Source organism: Syngnathus acus, chromosome 21 (assembly GCF_901709675.1).
Source record: "Syngnathus acus chromosome 21, fSynAcu1.2, whole genome shotgun sequence".
In the NCBI taxonomy this organism is placed as follows: Eukaryota; Metazoa; Chordata; class Actinopteri; order Syngnathiformes; family Syngnathidae; genus Syngnathus; species Syngnathus acus.
The window spans coordinates 10764954-10789806 of record NC_051105.1 but is presented as its reverse complement, the minus strand read 5'-3'; the positions used below and the strand labels follow the sequence as shown (position 1 = coordinate 10789806).

Below are 24853 nucleotides of genomic sequence, written 5' to 3'. Positions count from 1 at the left end.
TGCCTTGCTAATTATATTGATATAAAAACCACTGATAAAGTTGACACCTGTGTGAGAGTGCACATCGAATACCAACTGTGTAACGGTATGAAGTGCAAAGAGTGCTACTGGTTGTCCGTGAGGGCCAAGACAGCAGAGAGGGAGGAGGGGGGGGAGAGAGAGAGAAAGCGAGAGAGAGAAAGCGAGAGAAAGAGAGAGAGAGAGAGAGAGGGCTTTCTTAGCTGGAAGAAATGCAGTGTCCACAGGCCGTTGGTGTTGGTTGAATTCATTAAAGGAAGCGCATTCTCCCCCAGCTGCCATCTCTCCCCCTGCAGCCAGGCGCCGATCAATGGCAAGAATACATCCAAAACAACATTTAGCACAAGACCTAAGAAGCAGGGGTACATTTAAGACTTCTGTGTCTGTGCACGTCTCCCCTGGATGTGAGCGCTCCCTTTCAAAAAAAAAAAAAAAGCTGCTATTGAAGTCGAGCAGGAGAGGCGTCGGGGCACTGCATTTAGATCACAACAAAGAAGCTTGTTTAACACCGACGCTTCCAGAGCAGACATTTTAGCCGTTTGTGCGGCGAATCATTGGCGGGGTATATTCGCAGCGGATGGAAAAATCGGACATAAGTGAAAGGATGAGTATGAGAATAATTGTACACATCCTTAGAGAAAGAGAAGGCCATTTAGGGGGTTGATAAAGTGAATAATACACGCTTGTGAAATAGTCTAACAAGGCCCAATACAAGGACGATATATATATAAAAAAAATCTACAATAAATCTCAATTTGTTTGCCTATTATTGCAAGTGTGCCTAATTTAGTGACCAGGAAATCCGTTTGACCTTGTGTATTGTCTGCAGTAATCATCGATGATAATTGCTGTAACTTTACTCATCAAGTTAACGCCAACTTAAATTGATTAGTTGACGTAAATGTCCAACTGGAATAGAGCCAACAAAATGCTTTTACTACCATCTAGCGGTCATGAGATGACTTGCACCCTGGATGCCATTGCCCCCATTGAGTGTAATGTTGAGTTGCACTCATGAATGCTGCATATAGAATCTACTAAATCACACTTGGCATGCTGGGTTAAGATGTAGAATTCCCATGTAATATGGAGCGACTAAATTTAACTATAAGGGCAGGCCATTAAATAATAAACAGTTTTCACTATAAATAAGTGAACGAAAATGCAAGCAACCGTGTCAGGTGAAGGGAAAGGTACACTAGTTAGGGAAATTTATAATGCAGTTCAATGCATCGGAGAAAGCTTGAATTTATTATGTCCACTTGAAAATAAAATCAGGTTATACATGATTTATTGGATTTGTTTTCTCTGTCTTTTTCAACTCTAATAAAAATCTTGCAATGCAATGCACTTGCAATATTTGAACTTTCTGGAAATTCAAAATGGAAATGTGATTTATTTGATCCTGAAAGTAATGATTTGTTTTTATGTAGGGAATCCAATTGAGAAAGTTTCTCTTTTGAATTGACGGTCTAACTGATTACTTGTGTGTATGTGTTATATTGATAGAATTAATGTTTAAATGTATTGTTGGATCTATATATTTATATTTTACTCTGTTTGATTTTATTTGTATTCCTTCAATACTAGGATCAGCTGCTTGAGGGCCACAATAGCACCAGAAGAGCAACAAGAATATTTATTAAAAATATTTGAGTGGAGGAAAACAAAAACAAAAATCAGTATATCTATATATATATAGATTTTTTTAAATTTAGTTTTATTTAAAGAAGGTTTTCTTTTATCCTTAGACTTTGAATATAAATCAGACGGGGCGAGGGGCTCTTCAAATGATTACAAAATGCAGACCTGAATCCATCATTACAAGAAGTAATAATTTGTTATATTACAATGGAAGCTGACAGTCACATAAATGGTGTGTAATTTTGCTCTTTCAGCCAGTCAGTGGATGACGCACCTCACAAGCCCGTCCAGTCTTTGCATAATTGTGCATATGCGCACAAAATCAGCGTGTGTGAAGGAGCCAGAGAGGAGGCCGCTGGTCACAGGGTGGTCCCGGCACAATGTTGTTTGAGTTTGCAGGGCAGCACGCCGCGGTTCAGCTGGTAGAACTCCACCAGCTGAATCAAGTCCGAGAAGCGTGTGTGACCGTCGTCCAGGCTGTAGGCTAACTCGCCTGCGTCATCCAGCTGCCGGGCGGTGGAAAAGTGACAATGCATTGTGGAGTTCCTCACACAATTTGAAAAGTCATAAAATCAAAGATTCATGAAATTGTGTCATTTGTTTGTTTTGACTCCCCACCCACCAAATTTAATTAATTTCAATAGATCAGGTTTGGTTTTAAGTTGTTTTCTTAAATCCTTCATTCAATTTGGTTGTATTTTTATTGGTTTGAATTGTCCGGCGTGAGTGTGAGCTGTAGTCGACAACAGCTTCTACGTGCGAATGTGCTCATTGCATTTTACTGTTTACCCAAAGGTTTGGTGAAATATTTTGACCCAGCAGATTCAGTTGAAGAATTGATTTGCTGTATCAAATAATTTAACCCACCAACATTGGCTTGAGCCCACTATTTAACCCAATTTGGGCTCATTTTAGTCAAGCAGTTTTAAGAGTTGGGGCAGTGTGGAGTCAACATCCCACTCACCACTATGAGTGTTTTATGCTAAACAAACCCAAGTGGACATGACTTAAACATCATAAAAGACAGTCTATGGTACTCACAGGTAAGATTTGGAAGTGTTTGACTTTTTGCATGTGGCACAAGGACAGTACATATGTCTTGGGGTTGCTCTGACTGTCCCTCAGAAGAAATAACCTGAAAACAAAATGACTTTTTCAAACAGTTCTTGAATTCCCCCTTCATCCTGACAACTGGCAATAAAGTTGTGCGCCAACAGAGTTTCTTACCCATCGATGGGACCCTGCTGAGTGATCAGACGCTGAGCTTCGTCCCGTGACAGCTTGCCGTGAAACCAGGGCTGAGCTAAATGGAGAGCTGAAGCACGGGAAGCAAATGGATTTTTTAAGCAATCGGGTTCTAGATACTTTCAGACATGGTGCCCCAAAATGTTGGGCAGCACATGACTCAAAAGTGACGCATAAAAATAAAGTCAATCCAACCGATATTTAGTGAGCTCTGGGATGCAGAAGGGCTTCCGTGTGCACTTAGTCGATGGCAGCTTTTCCTCTAAACAAAAAACAAACAGAGAAGACAATTTAATTGACGACGTTGCCATGCCGAGTCATCTCCAGCGACTCACCCGCCACGCCAGGCCTTCCTGCACGGCCACCGAAAGAACCTCCGAGGGGTTTTCGATCACCCGACTCTTCTGGCCTGAGAAGTCCATGGCCACCAGGGAGTTCTCGGAGATGCTTCGCTGAAACGACTCTTCAGGTTTCATTTCAACACACTTGTGACAGAAAAAAGTACACTCGGTGTTACATCTTTGTTGACATAACTGAAGGTGAAATTCCCATCATATTTTTATTTGACACAAGTGACGCTATAAATATCGGTAAAGTTCAAAGTGGGAGTTAAAATTGAACACTTGAGTGACAGAAAACCAGCTTACCATCAGGGAAGCTTTTTGTTTCTGGTGCGGCTGGATGAAGTTTTGGTACAGTTGCATTCCATGCTGGAACAGAAAAGTGCATTGTTAACGGATATGTTCGCTATCCTGCATGTTTTTCCAGCACACAGTAGGGGGCACTATGTTCAAGAAATACATTCGAGGTGTGGCAATTAGTACCTGACGAGACGTTATGTCAGCCAGGCAGATAAAGTGGTATCTACGTGTTAGTATCGGTGTCTTTCTAGAAATGTACATTAGCTAGCAGCTAGCCACAAAATTGTAAATTATTTATAAAATTTTGTTCATGGTAGACATGAGAATTAAATGTTTTGTTTTTTTTTAATCCCACCATACAAAAGATGTCATGAACTAACATTTTACTCGACTTAAGAATCTAAAAGTCAACCTTGAACAATCGCACGGCTGTGATCCAACACGTCCTTATCTGCTCATCATCGGCACACAGCAGCTTCATGTCTCGGGATGAAGTGCACTTTGTGGACTAGAAAGACAATTTCACACACATAAAAATGGAATCAGATCATTTTTGAAAGCAAACGACCACAAATAAATACTAAAAATAAAACAAAACCTTGACACAGAAGCCAAATTCAGTGGGAGCCCCGTGGGCTTTTTTGGCTGACAACGTGTAGACATTGGAGTCGCTCAAATCAGCGATGAACTGAAGATGCCATGGCTCCTATAAGAGTATAATCACAATTAATCATCAGAAAATATTTCATTATTAATTCATTTTATTGTACAGCTGCAGTTATTTTCTTTATTAAAAAAACATGAACTGAATGAAAAACAATTGCATTTGTGTTCAAGCATGCAGCAATACAGTACTAAAGAGAAGCAACTGTTCCAAAGACGAATCGCTACAGGTTTAAAAAAAAAAAACACCTCCCTAACAAAGACTACCATTGTTCAGCTTTCATGTGACACATTCATGTGTTTCGACTCCCTCCCTTTTCAAGTAATAGCGCAGCATTTTAGTGTTTGCGCTCACACAAGAGCAATAAACCGCCGCTGACAACAAAGGTCCACTGTAGCAGGTGAAACGATTTGTAGGCATTTTTTTTTTAATGACCTCATCATGACCTGCCGTGAAATTCTTAATGTCAATGCCTTTTATGAACCCACTGCGGTCAGATGACAACACGTGCAAGCAGAACCGCAACATGTTGTGCATGCAAAAATTTATCAACAATTTTAATTTTACCATTTTTGCAATTGCGGATTTTTATTCCCGATCGAAACTCACATAGATTTATTTTCCATGTTTCCATAACCATAAAAAAAAAAGCCTGTCAAGAAGTCATCAGCAGCATGCCTTTAGGCTGCTGCGAGGCAAATCAAGTTCAGCCCGTTTCGCTGCTCCCTTGAAACATGACCGAGATAGAACACCAGATGAACCGGTGACCTTTTGTGTCGACAAACTAGAACAACTAGAACAAATCTACCCCGATAAAAAGATGTTGTTTTTTTTTCTTCTATTCCTGTCCCAATGTTTGGTCTACGAGTAGGCGCTAATGTGCAATCTCTTCCATACAAGTACTTGAGTGATAATAATGCTTGAAAATAAAAAAATAAATTAAAAAAAAAACACCGTCGCATAGCGAGAAGTATTTTGCTGTCCTTGTATGCAACGCGAACAAACCAAAATATTCTAAACAACTCCAACCAGGATGATGCTACAACCACCGACGCACAATAAAGTCGGCGTTATCGCCTCTCGCATTGGCTCACTGACCTTAGAAGTTCCTTTACTGGAGACATATAGCCCTGACCTCCGCAAGATAAAGTACAACTTCTTCCAGGACTTCTTGCTCGGTTCCTTGGAGTGGAGGTGTCCGTGAATCTCTGGGCAGGTGCCGGAGCTGAGAAAGATCTGAGAAGATAAAAATGTAGGCTGAGAACATCAAGATAACATTTGATGTGTTTTAATTGAAGTTTTAGGTGGGTTTTCAAATATTTTTGAACCAATGATCCAAATAGATAGGAAAATAAGTGTTGATACCTCTACAAGCTGAGAGTGATCCACCACCATATTGTTTCCACCGGATATGGACACCATGTGGTTGGGGAAGAAGTCCTATAAGAATTTTTAGTAGTTGTTAATATTTCTAAATGGGATGATTAAAAAAAAAAATGTGACAAACTCACCAAAGGCTTCCGAAAAAACTCATATTTTGCATAGTTCTTCCTGATATTTAGCCGGTTGTCTTCTTCCATCCCCCAGCTGGAGATCACTTCCATGATTGACTCATGGTCCTCGATGATTCTCTCTAGTCAGGAGAAGAACGTTCACACATCGATGCTTCATGTTGAAACAAATTTTGATGTCTTAAAAGGTAAGCAGAGCTGCAATGTGTTTTGTTTAAATAATTAGCATTAGCTTTTTAATTCCTTTGGAAAGGCGATATCAGGGCGTTCATCCATGCAAGTGGAGTGTATGAAGTGCTGCTCCCACAAATGAAAATGCTTTTTCCCTGCAAGTAAAATCTCCGTCCCCCTTTGTCGTCATGGTAACAAAAGCCAGCTTCCACATTCCCGGGCATTACATGTAAATTAATTACAGTGTGCGGTTTTCATGAAGTCAAGCTTTACCGATTCCCAGATGGGAGAGATGCTCGTAAAGAGTCAAGCTGTGTTCATCCAAGCAGTGGCTCTTCAAGGCAAACAGTTGACATATGTCCCGGGCAACGATGTCACTGGGGACCTCCACCGCCCTGCTGGTGTTATCTTCATTATAAATCTTAATTACCTGCAAACAACAAGCAATGGATGTCAATCAAAACTATTTTTTATTTTTTTGTAGAGAATAATGATGATTTCACAATGTGTACCTAATTTGTAACCTGATCAATACGGGCTGCAGTTTATTTATAAATAAAAGTCAAAGTCAAAGTCAAAGTCTGCTTTATTGTCAATTTCTTCACATGCCAAGACACACAAAGAAATCGAAATTACGTTCCCACTATCCCACGGTGACAAGACATAGTACACAATATACATACAAGTAAACAACACCAAAAAATAAAAACAAGAAGGCACAAACAATGAATAAATAAGAGTGATGAATAAATAATAAATAAACAAATAATAAATAAGAGGAGCAAAAATAGAGCAAGTGTGCATACAGCAGACAGTTGGAATATAGCGCAAAAGTACATGTACAATAAACAGCGTTGATCAAAAAAATGGAGTGTTATTAAATTGTAACGGCACAATTGCTAAGAAACAGCCCAGCCCGCGTGCGGCGTCAACCGTAGGAAAACAGTCGGCGCGCCGAGCAAAGCGTAAATCTCCACATTGTGAGCGCGCACGGCTGAATGGTTTCGTTGACCTTATCTCAAGGATAGGACAGTGTGAGCCACTTGGCCAATTAAACTCGTCTGCTTTAACCTTGAACCGCACCCCCACAGCTGCAGCTCTATCTGAGTGATGGCGAGGAAGGTGGCCTCCAGCTTTGTGGAGCCGCACAAGCAACTCGCGGCGAGTCGCCGCAAAGATGCCGGCAAAGCAAATAACCTTTGCTTAACTGCCCCTTTTCACTTTTAACGTCTCCTTTTTTTATTGTCGCCATCAGTCAGCGGTAGCTAAGTCACACAACTGACATTCAAGTGAAGTACAGGGAAACACGCATAAGGTGGTGCCTTGAGATGAGAGTATCATTCGTTGCAACTTTAACACACCAAAAACAAACCCAAAAATGTTGTAATGTGTTTTTCCATACAAAATGTAACACTAGTATTTTGCTTAATACAAACAATAACAAATAAATGAAATATAAAGAGGCAAACATGAGTAAATGCTGCAATTCACATCATTGCGCCGCTCATATTGAAATGCCTACCTTGGCCACCAGGGGCAGCCTAATGAAATCTCACAAAAACTTTAAAAAAGAAACTCCACTACACTATCAGTGACTCGGTATGTGACAATAATTATTTTTTCCCCTACAGAAGATGAAGAGTAGTTATTTGTGCATATTGTCTGTCTACATGTGTTGCTCAATAAGTTGTGTTCTAATGTCAATCAGTTTTGTGGCCAACAGTACAATTGCTTTATTCTAAGTTTACTTTGACACTACAACAATTAGGGGGCAAAAAAAAAAAAAAAGGTTTGATGACGACCAGTGTGTCCCTTGAAAATATTTCATCAAATTACATTCAATAACAGTAATCTCCAAAATATGACATTTGGTATTACATTTAAATAAAATAATAAAATAAATTAATAAAATAATTTATTTAAAAAGCAAAGCTGATTTCGGTTGCTTGTAAACATGAATAATGTTCCTACCCGCTTCTGCAGACAAAGAGGTGTGATGGCAGGCAAGGTTACTCTTCTTGCACGGAAGTTCATGCTGCAGTCTTCAGGTACAATCCGACAAAACATCCATACATAGGCACTCTTTGGTGCTAGATTTACAATACTGTATAAGGCTTTGAGTAAGTGGCGCTACATTCAAGCGGGAGTGAGATGTGTTGCAATTTAAGTGTGAGAAACAAGTCATGTTGCCTCCCCAAAACACAAACTCCTCCTTTGCCCTTGGAAAGCAAAAGCTTCCCATTCGCCTTGTTGTTTTTTTCCTTGCAAAAGTCTGCAGAAAACATGTTTTTATTTTCATTTCATTTAAACATACAAGGCCACGGAGGACAAGAGAAACTTGAACTCAATTCATGAACTCAACACTCACTTGCATAATGGAGCAATCTGCTATTTTTCAAGAAGTCGTCAAGCTAGCAATTATTTCCTTGCTTGTAAAAGCTGCTTTACAAAGCTAACAAGCCTGCATGACATTACTATGACTTCTCATTTAATTTGGTTTCTATTTAGGTTTTTCTTTTTCATGCAAATGGGTTAGTGACAATAATAAAAATAAAAATTGACATCTAAAACTAGCTCCAATGAGAATTACAAAGTATATAGTCAAACTGCTCTGTCACCAAGATGCTACGATGACTACGATGACTATTTTTAAATGTCATCCTCCCTCTTTGCATATAAAAATAGAACACGGCGTATATTTAACCCTACAGTGGCAAACACCAACGCTCTTCATGAGACTTGGAAGCGGTAGAAGAGAGTGGAAGGAGGCCGCCTTCCCATAACAGGGCTGACTTTATCTCCCGACACAGCGCCCGGACTGGTGAGAGTCCAGACAGTCAGACGCTGCCACTTATCGCGCAGCTAAAATGAATTGGAATTAATGGAGCCCACATGATAACTAAGTCTCCACTACTCCCATAACAAAGGCGGCTCCAGACGCGTTGTCCTTGACCGGGTTTGATCCAATCAAAATCCTTGAGCAGGGTCAATTAACAAGACCGTAAATTTACAGTATGTACGCACGTATACAATTCAAGCATATGAGGAAAAGTACTTGCGCAAAAGTTTTCGTTCCGAAATGATGTTTGCATTTGTCTTTCGATAGTGGTCTAAATATAGTTGAACTTGAACTACAATTTAAATACGGCTTTGTTGTGAAGACTGTGAGGTTTATTTAGTACTTGTACCACTCGGTCAGAGTTCATGTTTCTTTCAATTGAAGCCTGGAAAGAACAAGTGGCTAAGCAGTTAATTATGTATCGGGAACAGTATAGTTATTTTATGTAGAGAGATATAACAAGACTCATGGACATATATTCTTTATCTACCGCAAAGAACGACGATGAATCGTGTCAACTTCAAAGTCGAGTTTCCGTTTTCAAAGCTCATCTCAAGACCTTCCAGCGAGTTTTTTCTGGCTTGCTCCCACAATTCCCAAAAATGACATTTTAGGGTTTAAAGACTTGACATGTAATTTATTTACATAAACATATATATAGTTACGCCAAAATTAGAAATGTGTATTGAACGGAATTGGCATCTAATTGCAGTTTATGTCCTTCGGCGTTTTGCCTTTTTTGCCTTAAAAAAGACACTTTGTTAAAAAAAAAAAAAATGAAAAAAAGACTCAAACTGTAAACTATTGACAACAAATGAGGCAATGACAATGTAACTGCACTACCTAGTGGGGGAATTTGTTATTACGTATGCGTTCAACTTTTTAAAAACAAAAAATTCAAACCAAACAAAGATAGCCACAGTAAATAAAATAAAACAGTGCTCACCTGTGTTGTACTTATCTTGGTCCAAGGTAATAACGAGTCAGGGGCGGAGTGCGAGAGAGCAGGAGCAACTGCTTCAGGAAGACAAGGTGGAGCAGGTGACCCTTTGCTGACCTCTTTTGTTAACCTGGTGAAGTGAAGTGAAGCTTTAACCAGAGCCCCCAAAAATACAAAATGTGGCTATAAAACATTTGCAAGTAAACCCAAGCAACTGTAATGAAAAAAGTAGGGCTGACTAATTTATCGAATTCAAAGCGACATCACAGAAAATAAATAGTAGTAAATATATATATTATTAAAAATGTTTGACAATTTAATTCAATTCAATTATAGAAAAATATTTTATACCTCATCGATGGCCTGGATTTGTTTTCCTCCAATATTTAATTCAATTCAATTATAGAACTAAATTTGTTTTTATTTTTTTTACCTGCAAAAATATGTGTTTCCTAAATTGAGCTCGTATTGCTTCTGTTATGACTTTATTTTTTTGGTCTTCTTAATGTAACTCTCTCTCATAACTTCCCAGGACACTCTGCAAACAGCGCAGTTACTGAGTAACTCACTATCTCCCGCAAAGCAACAAGTGCCAACTTTGATTTCAACACGTTTGAGTTTTGCTGTTGAAATAATGCCTCGCGCTGTACGCGACACCGGCTGAGCGCATTACAGGTGCAAAGTCCTCTCTGCAACTTTTTGCCTTGGGCTTACCTGCACTGACTTTTAAAAGCAAAAGTCTGTCATGTCTTTCCTACCTGTTGCAGTTGCAGGCTGGTCTCAGTAAAGACTCTTGCAAGAAGTCGGGCGCCGTACTCTCATTACTCCGGCCAGTCGGGTAAATCTCCGCTTCGGCTCCGAGGCTTCCAGATAAATCATCCGGTGTGTTATTCATATCACCACTCTTAAATCCAAAGCATCATCATCTATAGCTGGGAGGGGGCGGGGGGGGGGGGTAACAGGGTTAAGCAAGAGGGTCAGAAGAGAGCGGCGGTTGGGAGAGGAGTGACAGAGTGTGTAACGTGTGCGATTGTGTAAGGGTGCTCCTCCACTCACGCATACTGTATACGTGAGTCATCGGGCTCATCTGCCGCCGCCACACAAGGCTGCCTCAGTAGGGCAAGCCGACCCCTCCCACACAAACGTGATCCATCACAATCAAGAGATTTTATTGTGTCGCTCCCCGCTGTGACAAAGCAAACAGTGGAATTAACTTGGGCAAGCTCAATGACGTGTTTTTTTTTTTTTTTTCTTTTTTAAAACACACACACACACACACCCTTAACAGTCAATTGCACAATTTAGCACAGATTGCTAAGCATTTAAGTGTCCTGGATTTTTTTTTTTCCCTTTTATTGGTGAATGTTTTTTAGTAATATATCTCATTGTAGTTGGTTTAATTGATTTAGTGCAACTTACAGAACTAAAAAAATATAAACAGTTTTAACTACCTTTGAAAAGATAAACTTCTTTCACCCCAAAGGCTACATACCTTGTTCCTGTTAAAGCAGTGTTTCCCGTGGAAGTCCGACATCACCTCTTCGGTGACACAGAGAGTCATCAGGTGCAACGCAAAATGTGTCACCCGCCTTGCTGAGTGTACACTCGATTGTTTGCAGTGTCCGATTTCAGCAATTCGTGCAGGAAAAACCTGTCGCCTTGTAAACACGCATCGCAGACTTCCACGGGAGCTGTTGGCATAAAAGCTTTAATGTGCACACCGTTTGACTACAGCCACGTGCGTAGTTAAGGTTTATTTAACATCAACATATGAAAACTCATACATTTTAAATATGAACAACGCAAACAAGAGGCGTTCAGTACCACAAGTCAGACCTGGTCTTTCCCTAAATTATAAATCGTTATGTAGATACTATTCAAAATAAATCATCATAAAATGATATTATTATAACTCTGAAATTCCTCTTTACAATTTATAGAATTGCTCTCGTTTCATAACCTGGTCCAGGCAAAAACAGTGATGCATTTAATGCATGACAGCACATGGCAAAAAATAAAAGACATTAAATTACGCAAGTCAACCAAGGCTGTTATTGAAATGTGAGCAAATGAACCCAGATACAGCAATTAATACATTAAATCTATGTACACGCTGCCAATCAAAAAAAAGACTGCTCGGCTCTCGTGCCAAAAAAACAGGATGCTTCCCTCCTGAAAGACAAAAAAATTGTGATTTAGGAATGTCTGAGATGTGCAAATATTTGGGAAAAAGTCACAGGGGGTTGACAAAGCTCCTTACAGTAGATCAGATTTTGTCATAAGGCACTGATAGCGGTGAGTCTGTCCTGCCATCTATCTGCACCAGCTCACTCGGCGACGTCGGTTGACCTTTGACATCTGGCGGGGAACTTTTGTCGTTCACCTCCTCATCGGCCTGCAGTGACAAAAACAAAAATCAATAAATCACTGCTCAGACAGTGAGACGGAGAGGCAATTACAATTTGCAGGGGGCAGTAGTGCAATTGATGCAGCAACCCCAAAGTACCACAAGATGGCAGCAGAGATCTACCTTTGTCTAAATGCCACTCATCTCATTTTCACAAACTGGACTTCCTTGGCACCAAGATGCCACAAGATGGTGGCAAACCACCACCAGTTTGCTGGCATCAGGATTTCACACGATGGCCATGCAGTTAGATATCCCGTCCAGCATCTCAAAAAAATCCAATGCTAATTATTGTGACCATAACTCACCTTGAACTTCCCGCCTACATTTTGCTCGATGAGCGAGTAGCGATTTGCAGCAGGAGAACAGTGTGCGGCCGCCGAGCCGTGTGATTTGGGGCTGCGGGACAGCGAGTGGCTGCGCTTCACGGCCGACGACACGGCCTGGGCGAAGCGGGATGGCGTGGAGGGGGTAAAAGGCCGGGGGGCCGCAAAGGTCCTCAGCTTCTCCAAGCTTAGGCCGTAGCCGGGTTCTTTAGCCGGCAGGCTGCTCTGCCTTGTCACACGCGCAGCGGGCGCTTTGGTGTCCCCCTGCACGGGAGGGGCAGGAGGAGGCGGTGGCAACATTGCTCGGTCGACTTGGTCCCCCATGTGGCCAGGAGAGGAACAGGCACCGGGGTTCTTCTCTGCTGCCGACGTTATATAATACCCCGGTGGCCTTTTGTGCTGCGACAAGCGGAAAGATCCCGGCTTTGGTTTCGTAGCGGGCGGAATTTTAGTCTCCTTGTCCTCTCCTGGCGAACGTGCTTGAGTGGAGGGGAACCCGTCATCTGCTTTCGGCGAGCTGCTTGGCGATGAGGCATGAGTGGCTTCAGCGAGGCATCCGTTGACAGTGTTTGCTGCGGTACTAGTAGTGCTGCTCAGTATTTGGTCCCCGGGGGAATTTGAGTGCTCGCCAATGTCGTCCGTGGCAACGGGGGGCACCTCCAGTGTCAACGCCACTTCAAAATATCTCAGCTTCTCGTTGGATTTCGGCGGCACCACGGTGTATGTCGTCATCCCCACCTTGGGGATGTAATTTCTGGTTAACTCGTTGGAAGGCTTCGGCTTCAGCTCGGGATGCGAGGCGGCGTCGGACGCGGCCAGAGTTTGGCACGTCTCTGTTGCTTGGCTACATTTGAGGTCGGCGTGTAGCTGCTCATCCGTTGAAGTGGCAATATCCTTCTTCTCGCCTTCCGTAGATTCCAAACCAGGTTCCTTGGCGGAGGGCGGAACTTGATCATCCGCGCATACCTGTTGCTGAGGCAGCGGCTCAGGGGGAGCTGGGAAATCTGTTTGCACCTGAGCGTCCTCCCCAGCGGGACGGGACGTGGCGCTCGCCTCCGAGCTAAGCGACGCCTCCTGGGGGGCGGCGACGTCTCCGTGAACAGAGGCAGCCTGGCTCTCTTCTGGATTTTGCAGGCACGACTGGAGGTCACTTGTTACATCACTGGAGGGGTGACCAAATTCACTTTCAAGTTGACACAAGGCCATCTCTGTGGAAAACAGAAGATGGCATTTTTTGTCTTTTTGTTTGAATTTTTGCTTTGGTGTCAAAATATGGAGAGAGAGAAAGAATGACACAAAAAAAAGACACTACTCCATTTACAGGTCAATTTGGCACAATAGAAATCATACCCTCCAGTTGATAGGAATCGGTGCTAGCCGGCGTCCTCTCATCGGTCTGAATACTAACTAAATCATTCGCGGGGCTCTGTGACTGACTGACAGGAAAAAGCAAATTATAAGAATTAAAAGAATTTACAAGCATGATTAAAAGAAATGCTTTTGGAAAATCTTGGATTTCGTACTTGCCATCTGAGGATCGATCACAAAACTGATCATCCCCACAGCTGACAATGAGGTCTTCTTTCTGGATCTCGCTGGCAGCTGCTGAGGTCTCCTCCATGATCTCCTCCAGTGTTTTGGTGCCTGCAGACTCTGTACACCAATCCACAAAACACTTGTGTGAAGTTGCTTGAGGGACCTACTTTAATTATCGACCAATTTGACACAAATGTTCTTGAAATTATGCAATTTACAAATGGTGCGTTCACAATTGAGGACTCACATTTAATTTTTGTCCAACAATCTGTTTCTTAATCAATTGTGTTATGAGAAAATATCCCAAGCACAGAGGTAATTCCAGGACAACTGAGACAAAAACAAAATACAATCGAGCACATGATATCTGCTCTGTAGCATGAGACTATGTAAGCTCATAAACATCAGAGGAGGACACATGAGGACAAGTTAAGGAATGTCACTTTGCCACAGTATGCGCTGAGGTCACACTTCCTCCAGGTTAATTCAGGGTTGCAACACCGTTTTTTTCCCCCCGATGTAAACACACCAGATTTGTTTTTAAAAACCAGGGCCAAAACATTCAATAGTCTTATTGTTGCTTTAAATTGCTTTTGTGTTCACTCCAGGGTGGAACTTCCCTCACAGGACTATACAAGAATGGCAAAATACGCGTGGACAATAACCGGAAAGTAACTCCAAAGGCGGCTAATTCCACCTCAATGCAGAAAAAATACACAGGGCTTGAACACGCGCTGTCCTTTGAAATTCAAGGACAAAAATTGGCTTGAACTAATTCCCCATTTGTTCCACATCCCTTCAAGTGGCTTTTCATATTTCTCATTTTACACTTTGATCAAATTCTTTATTTAGGCTATCTTGGTTAAATCAATATGCTCAAAAAAATAAACACAAAATGGGCCTTTTTGCCTCAAAGCCCCCTAAAAGTGAGTAGATTCACTCATTAAATCAAATTAAAAAGGTCAAATACGTTGAACTGGTAATTTACGTCCACTAGGAGGCGCAAGAGTCACATAAGAGAAGCCAAATGGGTGGATGGGGCCCAATAAGCGCAAATGTCATGATTATTGACAAGTTATGGATGCACACAGTGATGCAAAGACAAACCTTGCACGTTTTCTTGAGGAGGCTCAGTTTCCGGGACAGCGCTGCTCGGGGGTGTCGGCGGTTGTGGAGCCTTGCGCTTGGTTCTCTTCAGTGAAGACTCTGCAGATGAGCCGCGACTTAATCCAGAAACCTTCAACACAGAAATCAAAATTAATAATGATCTACTGTGTTATTTCAAAATGTGTCTACCAACCTCACAGTCGACTGGGGTGGTTGGCTCGGAGGAGAGGCTCTGGCGGGCGCTGAGGTCTGCGTGGCAGCTTTGTGACACAACGATGGGGGGCTCAGGCGCCCGTCTCTTCTTGGGCGCATCGCCGACGGGCGAGGTGGGAGACATCAGCGGAGGCGAGCAGTAGCCGCCGGGCAAAGCCATGCTGAGCGGTCGAGGCTTGCTCACCAGAACCGGGGAAGCCGGGGCACTGACCGTCGTGGCCTTTAAAGAGCAAACATTCAACCGGGGGGGGCACGATAAGAACTCGGCTCCAGAAGCGCACGGTGCGTGCTGGACCAATGAAAAAGCTACGTCAACAAAACCTCCCTCTCAGTATTTGCATTTGCCAGCTCATACAGTGGAATCGTAAAGTCGTAACGTCTTGTTGAACTAACAAGAGTGACGGACGAAGAGGCCAGTGAGCGCGCGGGGAAAAAGAAAAAAAAAAAACGTACCTGCTCAGCAGTTTTTTTGCTTTTTCTAAACTTGCTGAAGAGGCCCTTGTTTTCTTTTTCTTTCTGATTTTTGTCCTTTCCGGGCATCACCGCCACTGGAAGAAAACATTTTGTGATGGGGATGAGTTTTGGAGAAAATTTTCAAACAAATTTGCCTCCTACCTGAATGTGTGGGTGAGGCTGGACACGCGGGAGAGTCAGAATGTCCTGCGAGCAAATAGCGTGATAAACATGGATGGTAAAAGTCCTGACAAAACATTTTGGCTTACCTCTTGTATCTCTTGCGTAAAGCTCCCTGATTGCATAATCGTTTAGGGAGCAGGACAAGTCCAAAGGGGCCAGTGATTGCACATCCCTCAACAAAATGGTTGTCTCCTCTGCAAATTCACATTTCTCACAGATTGCCGGTAAAAGTTCAGTCAGGGGGGCCTGAGGGTTGACTCGTAAAATTGCTTTCTGGGTCTTCTTGTAGTTTATCACCATGCGAACAGTGACCTGAAGAACAGAGACGATATGATTAAATGAATTTGGGCAAAAAAAAAATCCATTTAGGAATAGTCAAATGTACCTCAGGCTTTTGAGGACCAGTCTTCTTATTTTTATCATCTCCTTTAGGTTTAAGGAAGATCTTCTCCACGTCCAAGGTTCCGATGAGAGCGCTGGGCTTGAGTTTGACATTGCGCCGGCCGGCCGTGATCAGTTCCAAGGTGTAACTTGATGGGTTGAGGTGATACGTCGCGCACAGAGTCACTAACAGATCCATTAGCGGCTTGCTGAAAGACACGCAGAAGACAATATTTGCATGGCGGTTCACAAAGACAAAGGGGTGAAACCTCCTGTGCCAGTTAGAACATGCAAAGTAAAATGTGCAACGTGTTCCGTGAGCGTTCAATCCGTTAGCTCATTGCCAACTTTTTTTTTTTTTTTTTTACCTCCCATGTACTGTGGTCATCTTTTCCACACCATCGGGCAAAACAACTACCAGAGAGAGATCTTTATCGACGAGCTTCTCCTTGTGGTCCATGGTGAAAGGAGCGTTTCCTGGATACCACTGCGAGAAATCAGAGGAATCCAAATTCTTCAGTCCCGGTGGGGATGGGGCTTTGCTCTTGGTCGACACCCTGTTGTTGAAACAAAAAAAAAGTTATTTGGTTAGAAGCTTAAAATTAGCATTCTGGTGATTGCTTCAAGGCAGACAACCATATTTGGTGGGTAAAACAAATAAAACATTTCCACCCAATCTTTGATATTCACCAGACAGACTAGAATGGAATTGGCTCCGCTTGAGGGTGCGGCTCCATCACAATACAGACCGTTGAGGTTAACATGGCAAAGTAGTCACAAGACAATCAAGTGGAGCTACGTACCATAATTAGCATCATGCAATAAATTGTACTTTAATAAGGATTAAATGTGAAGATTGCCATTTCTAGTTACAAACAAAAATGCCATTTAATATGCTTACAGTATCCTCTCCCAAGGCCCCTGCGGTGGGCAAGTGGACAAGCTGAGCATGTAGTCATCCCAGCCGCAGAAGAACCAGGTTCTTGCGGACCTTTTGCCCTGAATGATAGCCTGCTCAAGTCTCTTGTGGGGGTATGCAGGAATCTGAGCAATGCAAGGTCACAGGCAGCACTGAGGCACGTCTAGCAAGGGATTATTAGCCTTGCTATTGGCGGGGGGGATCAACGGTCCTTAAAGATCTGCATGAAATCACTCTGTGGATATGTCAAAGACTAATTGTTACAAATCTTCCTTTACGAAGTCATGGGTCTTTTATGCTAAGAAAAATAGAAGGGTAGCCGACAGATCAAAACAGTACTCTCGATTACAGTGGACGCTCCGAAGTTCAACGGAGTCCGAACCGACCGACCTTCAATGACTACCAATGGTTAAAAAATTGGCTACAAATAAATAACTAAAGTAATCCAATATGGCAGCTCTAGGGTAAGGTCGTCAAATATGATTTAATGATAATAATATTGATTTGCTGTTTCTAATGTTTTTTTAGGTTATCCTCGTGCATCTGAGGAAATTCTGGGATCCAATGGGTGATTTTCAAAAACAACCTCCAACACAATGAAAGAAAGTCTTTCACATTGCTTTAGGGCCACAGACAATCAGATCTGGGTGAAGCATGTGCTTCTCACAACTGTAAGCTAGCTGTTAGCATGCAAAGTAGCAGCAACGCAAAGTGGGAAAACTGGGCCTTGTGCAAAAGGACACGGTGTAGTTTACGCTTTCTTCAGACAAAGTTTAACCAAGTCAACAAAATATCCGGGAGTATAACAGTCCCAAGACTGCGTCTCATTAAAGGATTAAGTTGAATTATTTGACATAACAAACCAGCTTCTTCATTGTATTACAGAGCAAACAAGGCAAATGAAAAACGCTATAACGGAATTTTTTTCAATTACGGTTTCCTTTACCACAAAAAAAAAAAAAAATATATATATATACAGGCACACACAAGAACTACTGTAGCAAACAGCCGCATCAGCATTTCTGTGGGCTTCAATTCGGCTAATACAGTTGAGTCACTTTCATGCGTCGCGTCACGCAAGATGTCAACATACCGCTTGAAGACATCTCAAGAGAGCTCACTCCAGCGGTTGGCAAAGTGCATTACTGCCAGTGGCCACCCTCTTTGACATACTAAAAAAAAGTGGCGGTAGGCTAAGGCATCAAAACCATTGAGGAGACAGGAAATTTGAAAAGAGAAGAGACGGTAGCAAAACAACACAAATATGTCTGCCCTTAAAACATCACGTCTGGTGCAAAGTCCTGATTTCTAGGTCCTGGTTGTTTATTTGACTTTGGAATTATTTGTTGAGGGGTCAGAAGGAACATTCTGAGGTTGGGGGTTTGAATCCAGGCATGGAAGACTTCAAATTCTCGATTGAGTGCTATGTGGACAGTGACGTATCAGTCACACATTCAGCAGGTGACAGCTGCTCAGACGAGGGCGTGAGCAGTCTGTTGTTTTTTTTTTAAGACGGCAAGCATGTCACAGCTTGACTGCCGCTTCCCATGCTCGCAAGCGAGTCACACCAACACGATACGCGTACTTGACTACAGACCAGGAAGTCGTAATCACCTCCTGTCATTGTGCCGCCCCGCCGCTTTCATCATGCACGGATCTGCTGCGCTTCAGGAGTGCAAACAACATAAAAACAAACAGGCTCGGCGACCACACCAAAGACTACAAAAGTCGTATTAAAAAAAAAAAAAAATGCTGTATGGAAAAAAAATAACACTGGCAGGGATGTATTAATTAACTGAAGTCAAGTGAATTATTGTTGAAATTTAGGGTTGTTTAAAAAGTATGAGGAGTTTTCTGGAGGGCGGAAAAAGCACATCATGCAAAGTCTTCACATTCCAAACATTTGGTTCCAGCTGGCACCATCGCGTCCAGTCAGAGTGCTTTTATCAAAACAAAATAAGCAACTGAAGATTAACAAATAATCTAATTTACTTTTTTTTTTTTTTTTTTTTTAAACAGCAGAAGAATCAAGTGTACCAAAGCTGTTAAACGCCACTACACAAGCTCCAACACGCCGTAGTCTCTCCAGCTCAGTTGGGAGTCAAAACAAAATTCGACCTCCTGTGCGACTCGAGGAAAGGTTGCGTGGCAGCCCAGCCGTGGTATTTTAGACATAACGCTCAAAAAATGTGGAGAGCAGGTGTGACGCCCCTGCCAACATTTCATCCCACTCTTACCTCAACTCAGAAAACCTTCATGATATCTCCCGCGAGCTGTCAGATGGACCGACTGCTATCGAGTAGAGCCCGAAAAGGCCCACCTTTGTGCCACGCCTGAGCCGCAGTATCACAAACGCCTCTCCTCCAACTAAATCCTGCTCGGCGGGCTGGGGAAAAGCCAAAGCGCTTGTATGTTGATAGCACTCCCCCGCGGTCACGACAAAAAAGGTGTAAGCGGCTTTGTGCAGACATGAACCTGTGGGCGGGGCCACGGGAGCACTGTACATTCCAAGCACGTGGCTCTAGATAAATACAATGTTGGTTTGACCGTTCCGCTCTTTCCTAATCATGACTGACCTAATCAGGCTAGAGTTGATTGTGTTAACAGAGCAAAGGGGGGTGGGTTGAAGGTTGAAAAGAATCTAGGAAACGTCACCGCTCTCAAATGTAATTGAATCAGGCTGTTTAGAATTTGTTTTCATTGAGAAATGATTTCTTTTTTTTTTTTTTCTTTTTTTAAAAAAGCCACACCTTACCTCTTAACAGTGACTCACTCCGGAATCATGTCAAGGGCTCGTCTGTTGAGCAAAGACTGGTGCAAAAATAACCACATTATTATATAAAAATACACCCAAAACATAGAATGTGTCATTTGAAAAATATATTATGGTAAATTAATATAACTGAATGATTAAAAATAATCATAATAATAATAATCTTTTGATAATGCGCATGCTTTGACGCAAATCAATTCTAATCGACACTAGTTCATTGCAGGACTCCTGAAGTGACCGCGTGCATTTCTGAGAAAATCGGGCCAACGCGTGAGGCACAACCGAGTGGGGTTAAGATAATTCAATTTGGATTAAAGATGGATTAAATTGACTGTGAGCGCAGCAAGAGGAGGACATCGGTATGCAGGCGGGGGGTAGCGGGGCTCTTTATTGCGACAGTCCTATTTTGAAGAGGAAAGAGACAACTCTAGATGGATCATCCAAAGCATGCAACGTTTTACCAGATTTGTTTGAGCAGTCATTTTGGATTTGCGAAGTGGGGCCAGCACACTTGAGACTACCTTGTGACTTTATGTAAGTGGATGTCTTAAGAATTTAAACCCAAGTTTGATTTGAGGGCCTTCTCAAAAATGTCAAACGAAAGGTGTGTTGAGGTTACGTTAGAGTGTGGGAGTGGGTCAAAGGGGCGGTGCTTAAGAGTCGCGCACACACGCGCGCACACACACACACACACACTAAGAAGCGGGAGGATGGTTGATCCCTGAGAAAAGACACAACACAGCGGGACCATGAGCCGCAGCTGCTAATTTGGTGAGAGGTCACTCAACTGTAAACACAAGCTTTTAAAAGGAGGCCCGGAAAGGCCATTTATTCAGAAATTATAGAGGACGGAAGCAGATTAGAAAAAAGGGACAGAGGAACTCTGGAACTTGCAACTTCCTGTTTCAGTTATTTATTAAAAAATTCTCATGAGCAGAAATTTAAAATTCTGCCCACCTTAAAATTTGAAGCTTGAGTGTGTAGTAATGACAACCAAAGGGGCGGTGCTTGAAGCTCAGCCCAAAAGACAACTATCAATTCGGTTGGGACTGAAAACTGTTAGCCACAAATAATGTTATTTATCTGCACAAACATCGCCTTCAAGCACTGACAATGAAGGTCAAATAAATTCTGATAAATGTGTCGTGTAGAATGCTGGAATGTTATTTCAGATAAGTGAGCGTTTCCATTAGCGGCGCACAAAGGGCTAATTCATGCTGCCTTTTTCACAGGCCGAGAGTGGGAGGAATTTAACCGTCACGTCCTAGAAGGGATTTGTTCCAGGAGTACGACTCGTGCCAGCGTTCGACATCGATCTGCACGGCAGGTCAAAAGGATGGAGTGCTTATTGTGAATACACAATTGTGCGCAAAACAGAAATCTTTTGATCAAGGGTAAAAACAGCTGTCTTGATAATGCGCGTGACTGTGGACGCCACACAAGTAGTCTTTGGTATTTACGGTCAACGCGTTGGCTCCGGCGTGGTGACAAAGACGAGCCATTATTCCCGGGGCCTTTGGCTCTGCGCCCCGTGCTCTGTTCAAATCCTGTGAGGCAGAATGCGCCCGTGTGATCAAACGTCCCCATTTTCACTTACTGTACTCAAAAAGCCTTAGCGTGCTTTTTTAGAGGATGATCAAACATGTTTTCAACTGTCTTATAAAAAGGACAACTTTTAATGGTTTGTAATATTGGACAGCTCTAATGCGTGTCAACACATACGACAGGAAAACCAACAAGCAACAAATCTCTTCTCTTGCCTCGCTATGCCCACAGGCTCCGCGCATCTTTGGCATAACACGCGTCATCGGACCGCCCGCGTGTCCACAAAACAGCTGTGGGGATTCGCAATACCTTAACTAATTCCACATTCTGCCCCGAGGAGAACCAGCATTGGCACGCGAGATCATTCTTTAGTTCAAACTTCGTCCAATTAGTCCACGCCATGGAGAATTTCTGACTGAGAAGTTACAATTTGTAACATTGGCATCCAAGCACACTTAGGAAATAAATTATGGAAATAAGCCTAATTATTTCGATTGAGACTAAAATCACAATTAATAAAACGATGATTTTTCAGTTGGGATTAAAATCACGATTAATAAGATTTTGTATTTCATGTTATATCATATAGTGTTGTCATAAAGAAATAGAGACGTTCAAAGGCACGTCCCGCCACTGTCCCCTCTTACATAACAGCTACATGCGCAAACGTGCTAACAATGAATACGGCTTGGAGCGGAGCCAGCTCTGGCCAGGGTCACTATTTGTGCAATAAATGAAGAATAACACGTGCAGCCTTAACTTGACGGCCATCCACAAAATGTTGGCTCGGGAGACCGCGGAACATGTGCCATCCCGTTTATAGAAAAGGGTGGCTAACTTCTCTAAATAAACCGCAGATTTGGCTTCTCCGCCGCACTCATCTGAACTGACTGCACGAACAGAAATCAAACTGAGAAATGACTTTGGTAAACTGTGAAACTTACAGTCAAATAAACTCACACATTTTGATTATAATTCTGCTGGGGCTGTGCATGATGTCATAACGCTGACACAAAACGCTGACAAGTATTTTTCTTTTTAGTTGGCTTTTTGTGCCTTTCGATGACAGCGACTTAAATAGTAATTTTCCCCCTAAAAAAAACGATAATGACAGTTAACCTGGAACCAATTATATGTATTTCTCCATTATTTCCTATGGGGGAAAAATATTTTGAAATGCAAAGAAATGGACTATCCTCTCCAGAATGGATTGTGTTTCTTAGAGGTTCCACTGTGTGAGAGCCTGTACTCTTCGGAATGGAAAGTTTGCATCAGTCAAAAACTCCTACTCTTCCCCTCACCTTCAATTTAAACACCAACAAAAAAAAAAGCTGCTCTATCTCAAAGTTGCCAAAAAAGCAAGTAACAAGCTCTGGAAACTCACTCCTCCTTTTTTAATGATTTCAACCGCTGGAATACAGGCGGCTGACATCATCTCCCTGAACTAAAACTAATGGGAAATTCCATCATGTCCTCTGCTAAAACTATCACGTGTGACAATTTGGGATTTTGTTTGCGGATATACAAGCAAGCACATCATTTATATAAATTATGAGGGTGGGGGGTAAAAAGGATCATCCGGTTCCTGACGGCAACAGAGGAGGCAAGAGTGTCGTTTGTGCCTGCTAAATATTTCCCATGACCTCAACATATGGTCAAGGCAAATTCTCACTAAAACTGGGAGAGCAGGAAATGGGGGGGTGGTGGCGCATGGGAAGAGGTTGTTCAAAGATTGTTGCAAACATCTACAACTGTGATTTCACAGAGATGCGCTCTGCGGAAGGAATGTTAGTCGTGTCGATGACCTTTTTTCTCACAAAGGTTGCTTTGTGAAGACGCGCTGCCGCCGAGGACGGCTCGGTAGGGGTTTGCAAGGACACACCTATGCGCCGTTCATTTAGTCATAAATAAAAAGAGCCCTGACAGCTGGTGAGAGGAGTGACAAATCCCACAATGACAAATGAGTGCTTGCTGCTTACCTCTTCGGAGAGCTGCGTCGATGAGGCTGTGATAAATGATCATCCATGACTAAGCTCATCGGCTTGACAAAATTTACCGGACTGGGGGGGAGAGAAACAATAAGTCATGCTTCATTCTCAGCTTGAATGTTGCAATAAGACAGACATGCTTTTTTCGACCATAGACTGAGATGATGAAGGATAAATAGTAGAAAACAGATAGATGTATATATATATATATATAAAGAGAGAGAAAAAGCATTACAGATAGTTGATATATATCACAGGTGCCAAACTCAAGGGAGGAGGGCAGATACGGGCCGGTACATCATTTTAGGTGACCCATGAAAGCTTATTTTGTGCAAGTTTTGAGCTAAAATCCCTCTTAGATGTATAATATTAAAAGTTTCATAACAAACATTCATCAATTTGTTGTGTGAATGAGGTGATCATACATTTATTTGGGCTCACAATTATGGCGGCCCTTCAAAATAAAAGAAAACTGTGCGTGACCCGTGACGAGTTCGACACTACTGAGCTAGATAAGTAAATCTGAAGGGCTGGAAAGTGACAGATGGAAAGAGGTATGAGATAGAGATAGAAAGTGAGAGTTGGAGATATATAGATACAGAAATGGAGATGACAGATGGCGCGAAACGATACACATTTTTATAAATATGCTTACCATAAATGCAGATGTTTTTCATGACGTTTTTCCACATCCATGAGTCGTCATGAAGATGCGAGTTTGCCGTAACCCGCCATCAACATCAATTTGAGCAGGGAAAGGGGAGCCTCATTCTTCCTAGTTCGGCGCCTTTCTCCTCTTTAAACAAACCCATCCCTCTTTGTTTTTCACCGTCTGACATTCGGAAAGTCAACCAATAGTAGTCGACAGTGGTAACTTTTTTTTTTTTGGCTGCAACTTACATGCTCCAGAAGACGCTGCCTGTCTGCCTGCCACACCGCAATGTTAGGCTGTAAAACAAGAAGTGGGGCGTCCCTCCGTGCGGTTGGCATACATCCTGGCGAGGCGTTTCAATCAAATACTTAGTGTAGCGGGTGACACACAAAAAAAATGGAGGCACCTCGCAACCTTGGAAACGTTGACGCAAACGCCCAAAAAGTGCAGTTTAAGGCAAAACACACGAACGGGAATTCTTCTTTGCTGGTTTCCTTTTTATGAGCGCGTTAGTGTGTAAACAGTGACTCCTTGTGGTAGGTAGTGGGAACGCAGCCATTCCCTCAATTTACGGAAAAATGTTTCGAACTTTTTTTATTAAGTCGGTGAAATCCTCACTCTGGTGAACTTAATTTACATTTTTGATGTTGCAGTAGTTCTCAAACGTTTTACACAAAGTACCATGTTAAAAAAACTT

The 24853-nt window shown here is 42.4% G+C and overlaps 2 protein-coding genes across 9 annotated transcripts; both read right to left on the bottom strand.

The window, feature by feature from the left end:
* Positions 1 to 1748: 1748 nt before the first annotated feature.
* grb14 (growth factor receptor-bound protein 14) lies at positions 1749 to 11287 on the bottom strand. 6 transcript variants are annotated; one of them, XM_037239078.1, is made up of 16 exons: positions 11166 to 11287; positions 10730 to 10859; positions 10432 to 10605; positions 9680 to 9803; positions 6168 to 6324; positions 5724 to 5845; positions 5578 to 5652; positions 5311 to 5448; positions 4147 to 4254; positions 3961 to 4056; positions 3555 to 3617; positions 3243 to 3392; positions 3103 to 3169; positions 2890 to 2977; positions 2704 to 2797; positions 1749 to 2171 (listed from the first exon to the last, which is right to left on the bottom strand). In XM_037239078.1, the coding sequence occupies exons 3-16, from the start codon at positions 10566 to 10568 to the stop codon at positions 2022 to 2024; spliced, it is 1569 nt and encodes a 522-aa protein (XP_037094973.1). In that variant the 5' UTR covers positions 10569 to 10605; positions 10730 to 10859; positions 11166 to 11287; the 3' UTR covers positions 1749 to 2021. The 6 variants fall into 6 exon arrangements, with proteins under 6 accessions (XP_037094973.1, XP_037094974.1, XP_037094975.1 ...); XM_037239079.1 differs by having other exon boundaries at positions 1749 to 2168; positions 10432 to 10859; XM_037239080.1 differs by having other exon boundaries at positions 3243 to 3359; positions 10432 to 10859.
* Positions 11288 to 11371: 84 nt separating this feature from the next.
* cobll1b (cordon-bleu WH2 repeat protein-like 1b) lies at positions 11372 to 24627 on the bottom strand. Of its 3 annotated transcripts, XM_037239045.1 has the most exons (15): positions 24405 to 24627; positions 24160 to 24336; positions 23496 to 23576; positions 16648 to 16836; positions 16284 to 16488; positions 15985 to 16210; positions 15878 to 15922; positions 15716 to 15810; positions 15243 to 15482; positions 15050 to 15179; positions 13930 to 14059; positions 13757 to 13842; positions 12389 to 13614; positions 11934 to 12068; positions 11372 to 11845 (listed from the first exon to the last, which is right to left on the bottom strand). In XM_037239045.1, exons 2-14 carry the CDS (start codon positions 24198 to 24200, stop codon positions 11940 to 11942), a joined length of 2823 nt encoding a protein of 940 aa, XP_037094940.1. In that variant the 5' UTR covers positions 24201 to 24336; positions 24405 to 24627; the 3' UTR covers positions 11372 to 11845; positions 11934 to 11939. The 3 variants fall into 3 exon arrangements, with proteins under 3 accessions (XP_037094940.1, XP_037094941.1, XP_037094942.1); XM_037239046.1 differs by lacking the exon at positions 23496 to 23576 and having other exon boundaries at positions 24160 to 24626; XM_037239047.1 differs by lacking the exons at positions 23496 to 23576; positions 24160 to 24336; positions 24405 to 24627 and adding an exon at positions 19436 to 19648.
* Between the last annotated feature and the right edge of the window lie 226 nt (positions 24628 to 24853).

Excerpts from the sequence above, each read along its gene's own strand:
- cobll1b (XM_037239045.1), bottom strand. The coding sequence starts at position 24,200 with ATGGATGTGGAAAAACGTCATGAAAAACATCTGCATTTATG. Across the intron at positions 15,923-15,984 it reads TTACGCAAGAGATACAAGAG|GACATTCTGACTCTCCCGCG; the intron begins GTAAGCCAAAAT and ends ATTTGCTCGCAG. Across the intron at positions 13,843-13,929 it reads GATCGATCCTCAGATGGCAA|TCAGTCACAGAGCCCCGCGA; the intron begins GTACGAAATCCA and ends TTTTCCTGTCAG.
- grb14 (XM_037239078.1), bottom strand. The coding sequence starts at position 10,568 with ATGAATAACACACCGGATGATTTATCTGGAAGCCTCGGAGCCGAAGCG. Across the intron at positions 4,255-5,310 it reads CCAGTAAAGGAACTTCTAAG|GAGCCATGGCATCTTCAGTT; the intron begins GTCAGTGAGCCA and ends ATACTCTTATAG. Across the intron at positions 2,172-2,703 it reads AACACTTCCAAATCTTACCT|CAGCTGGATGACGCAGGCGA; the intron begins GTGAGTACCATA and ends TCCACCGCCCGG.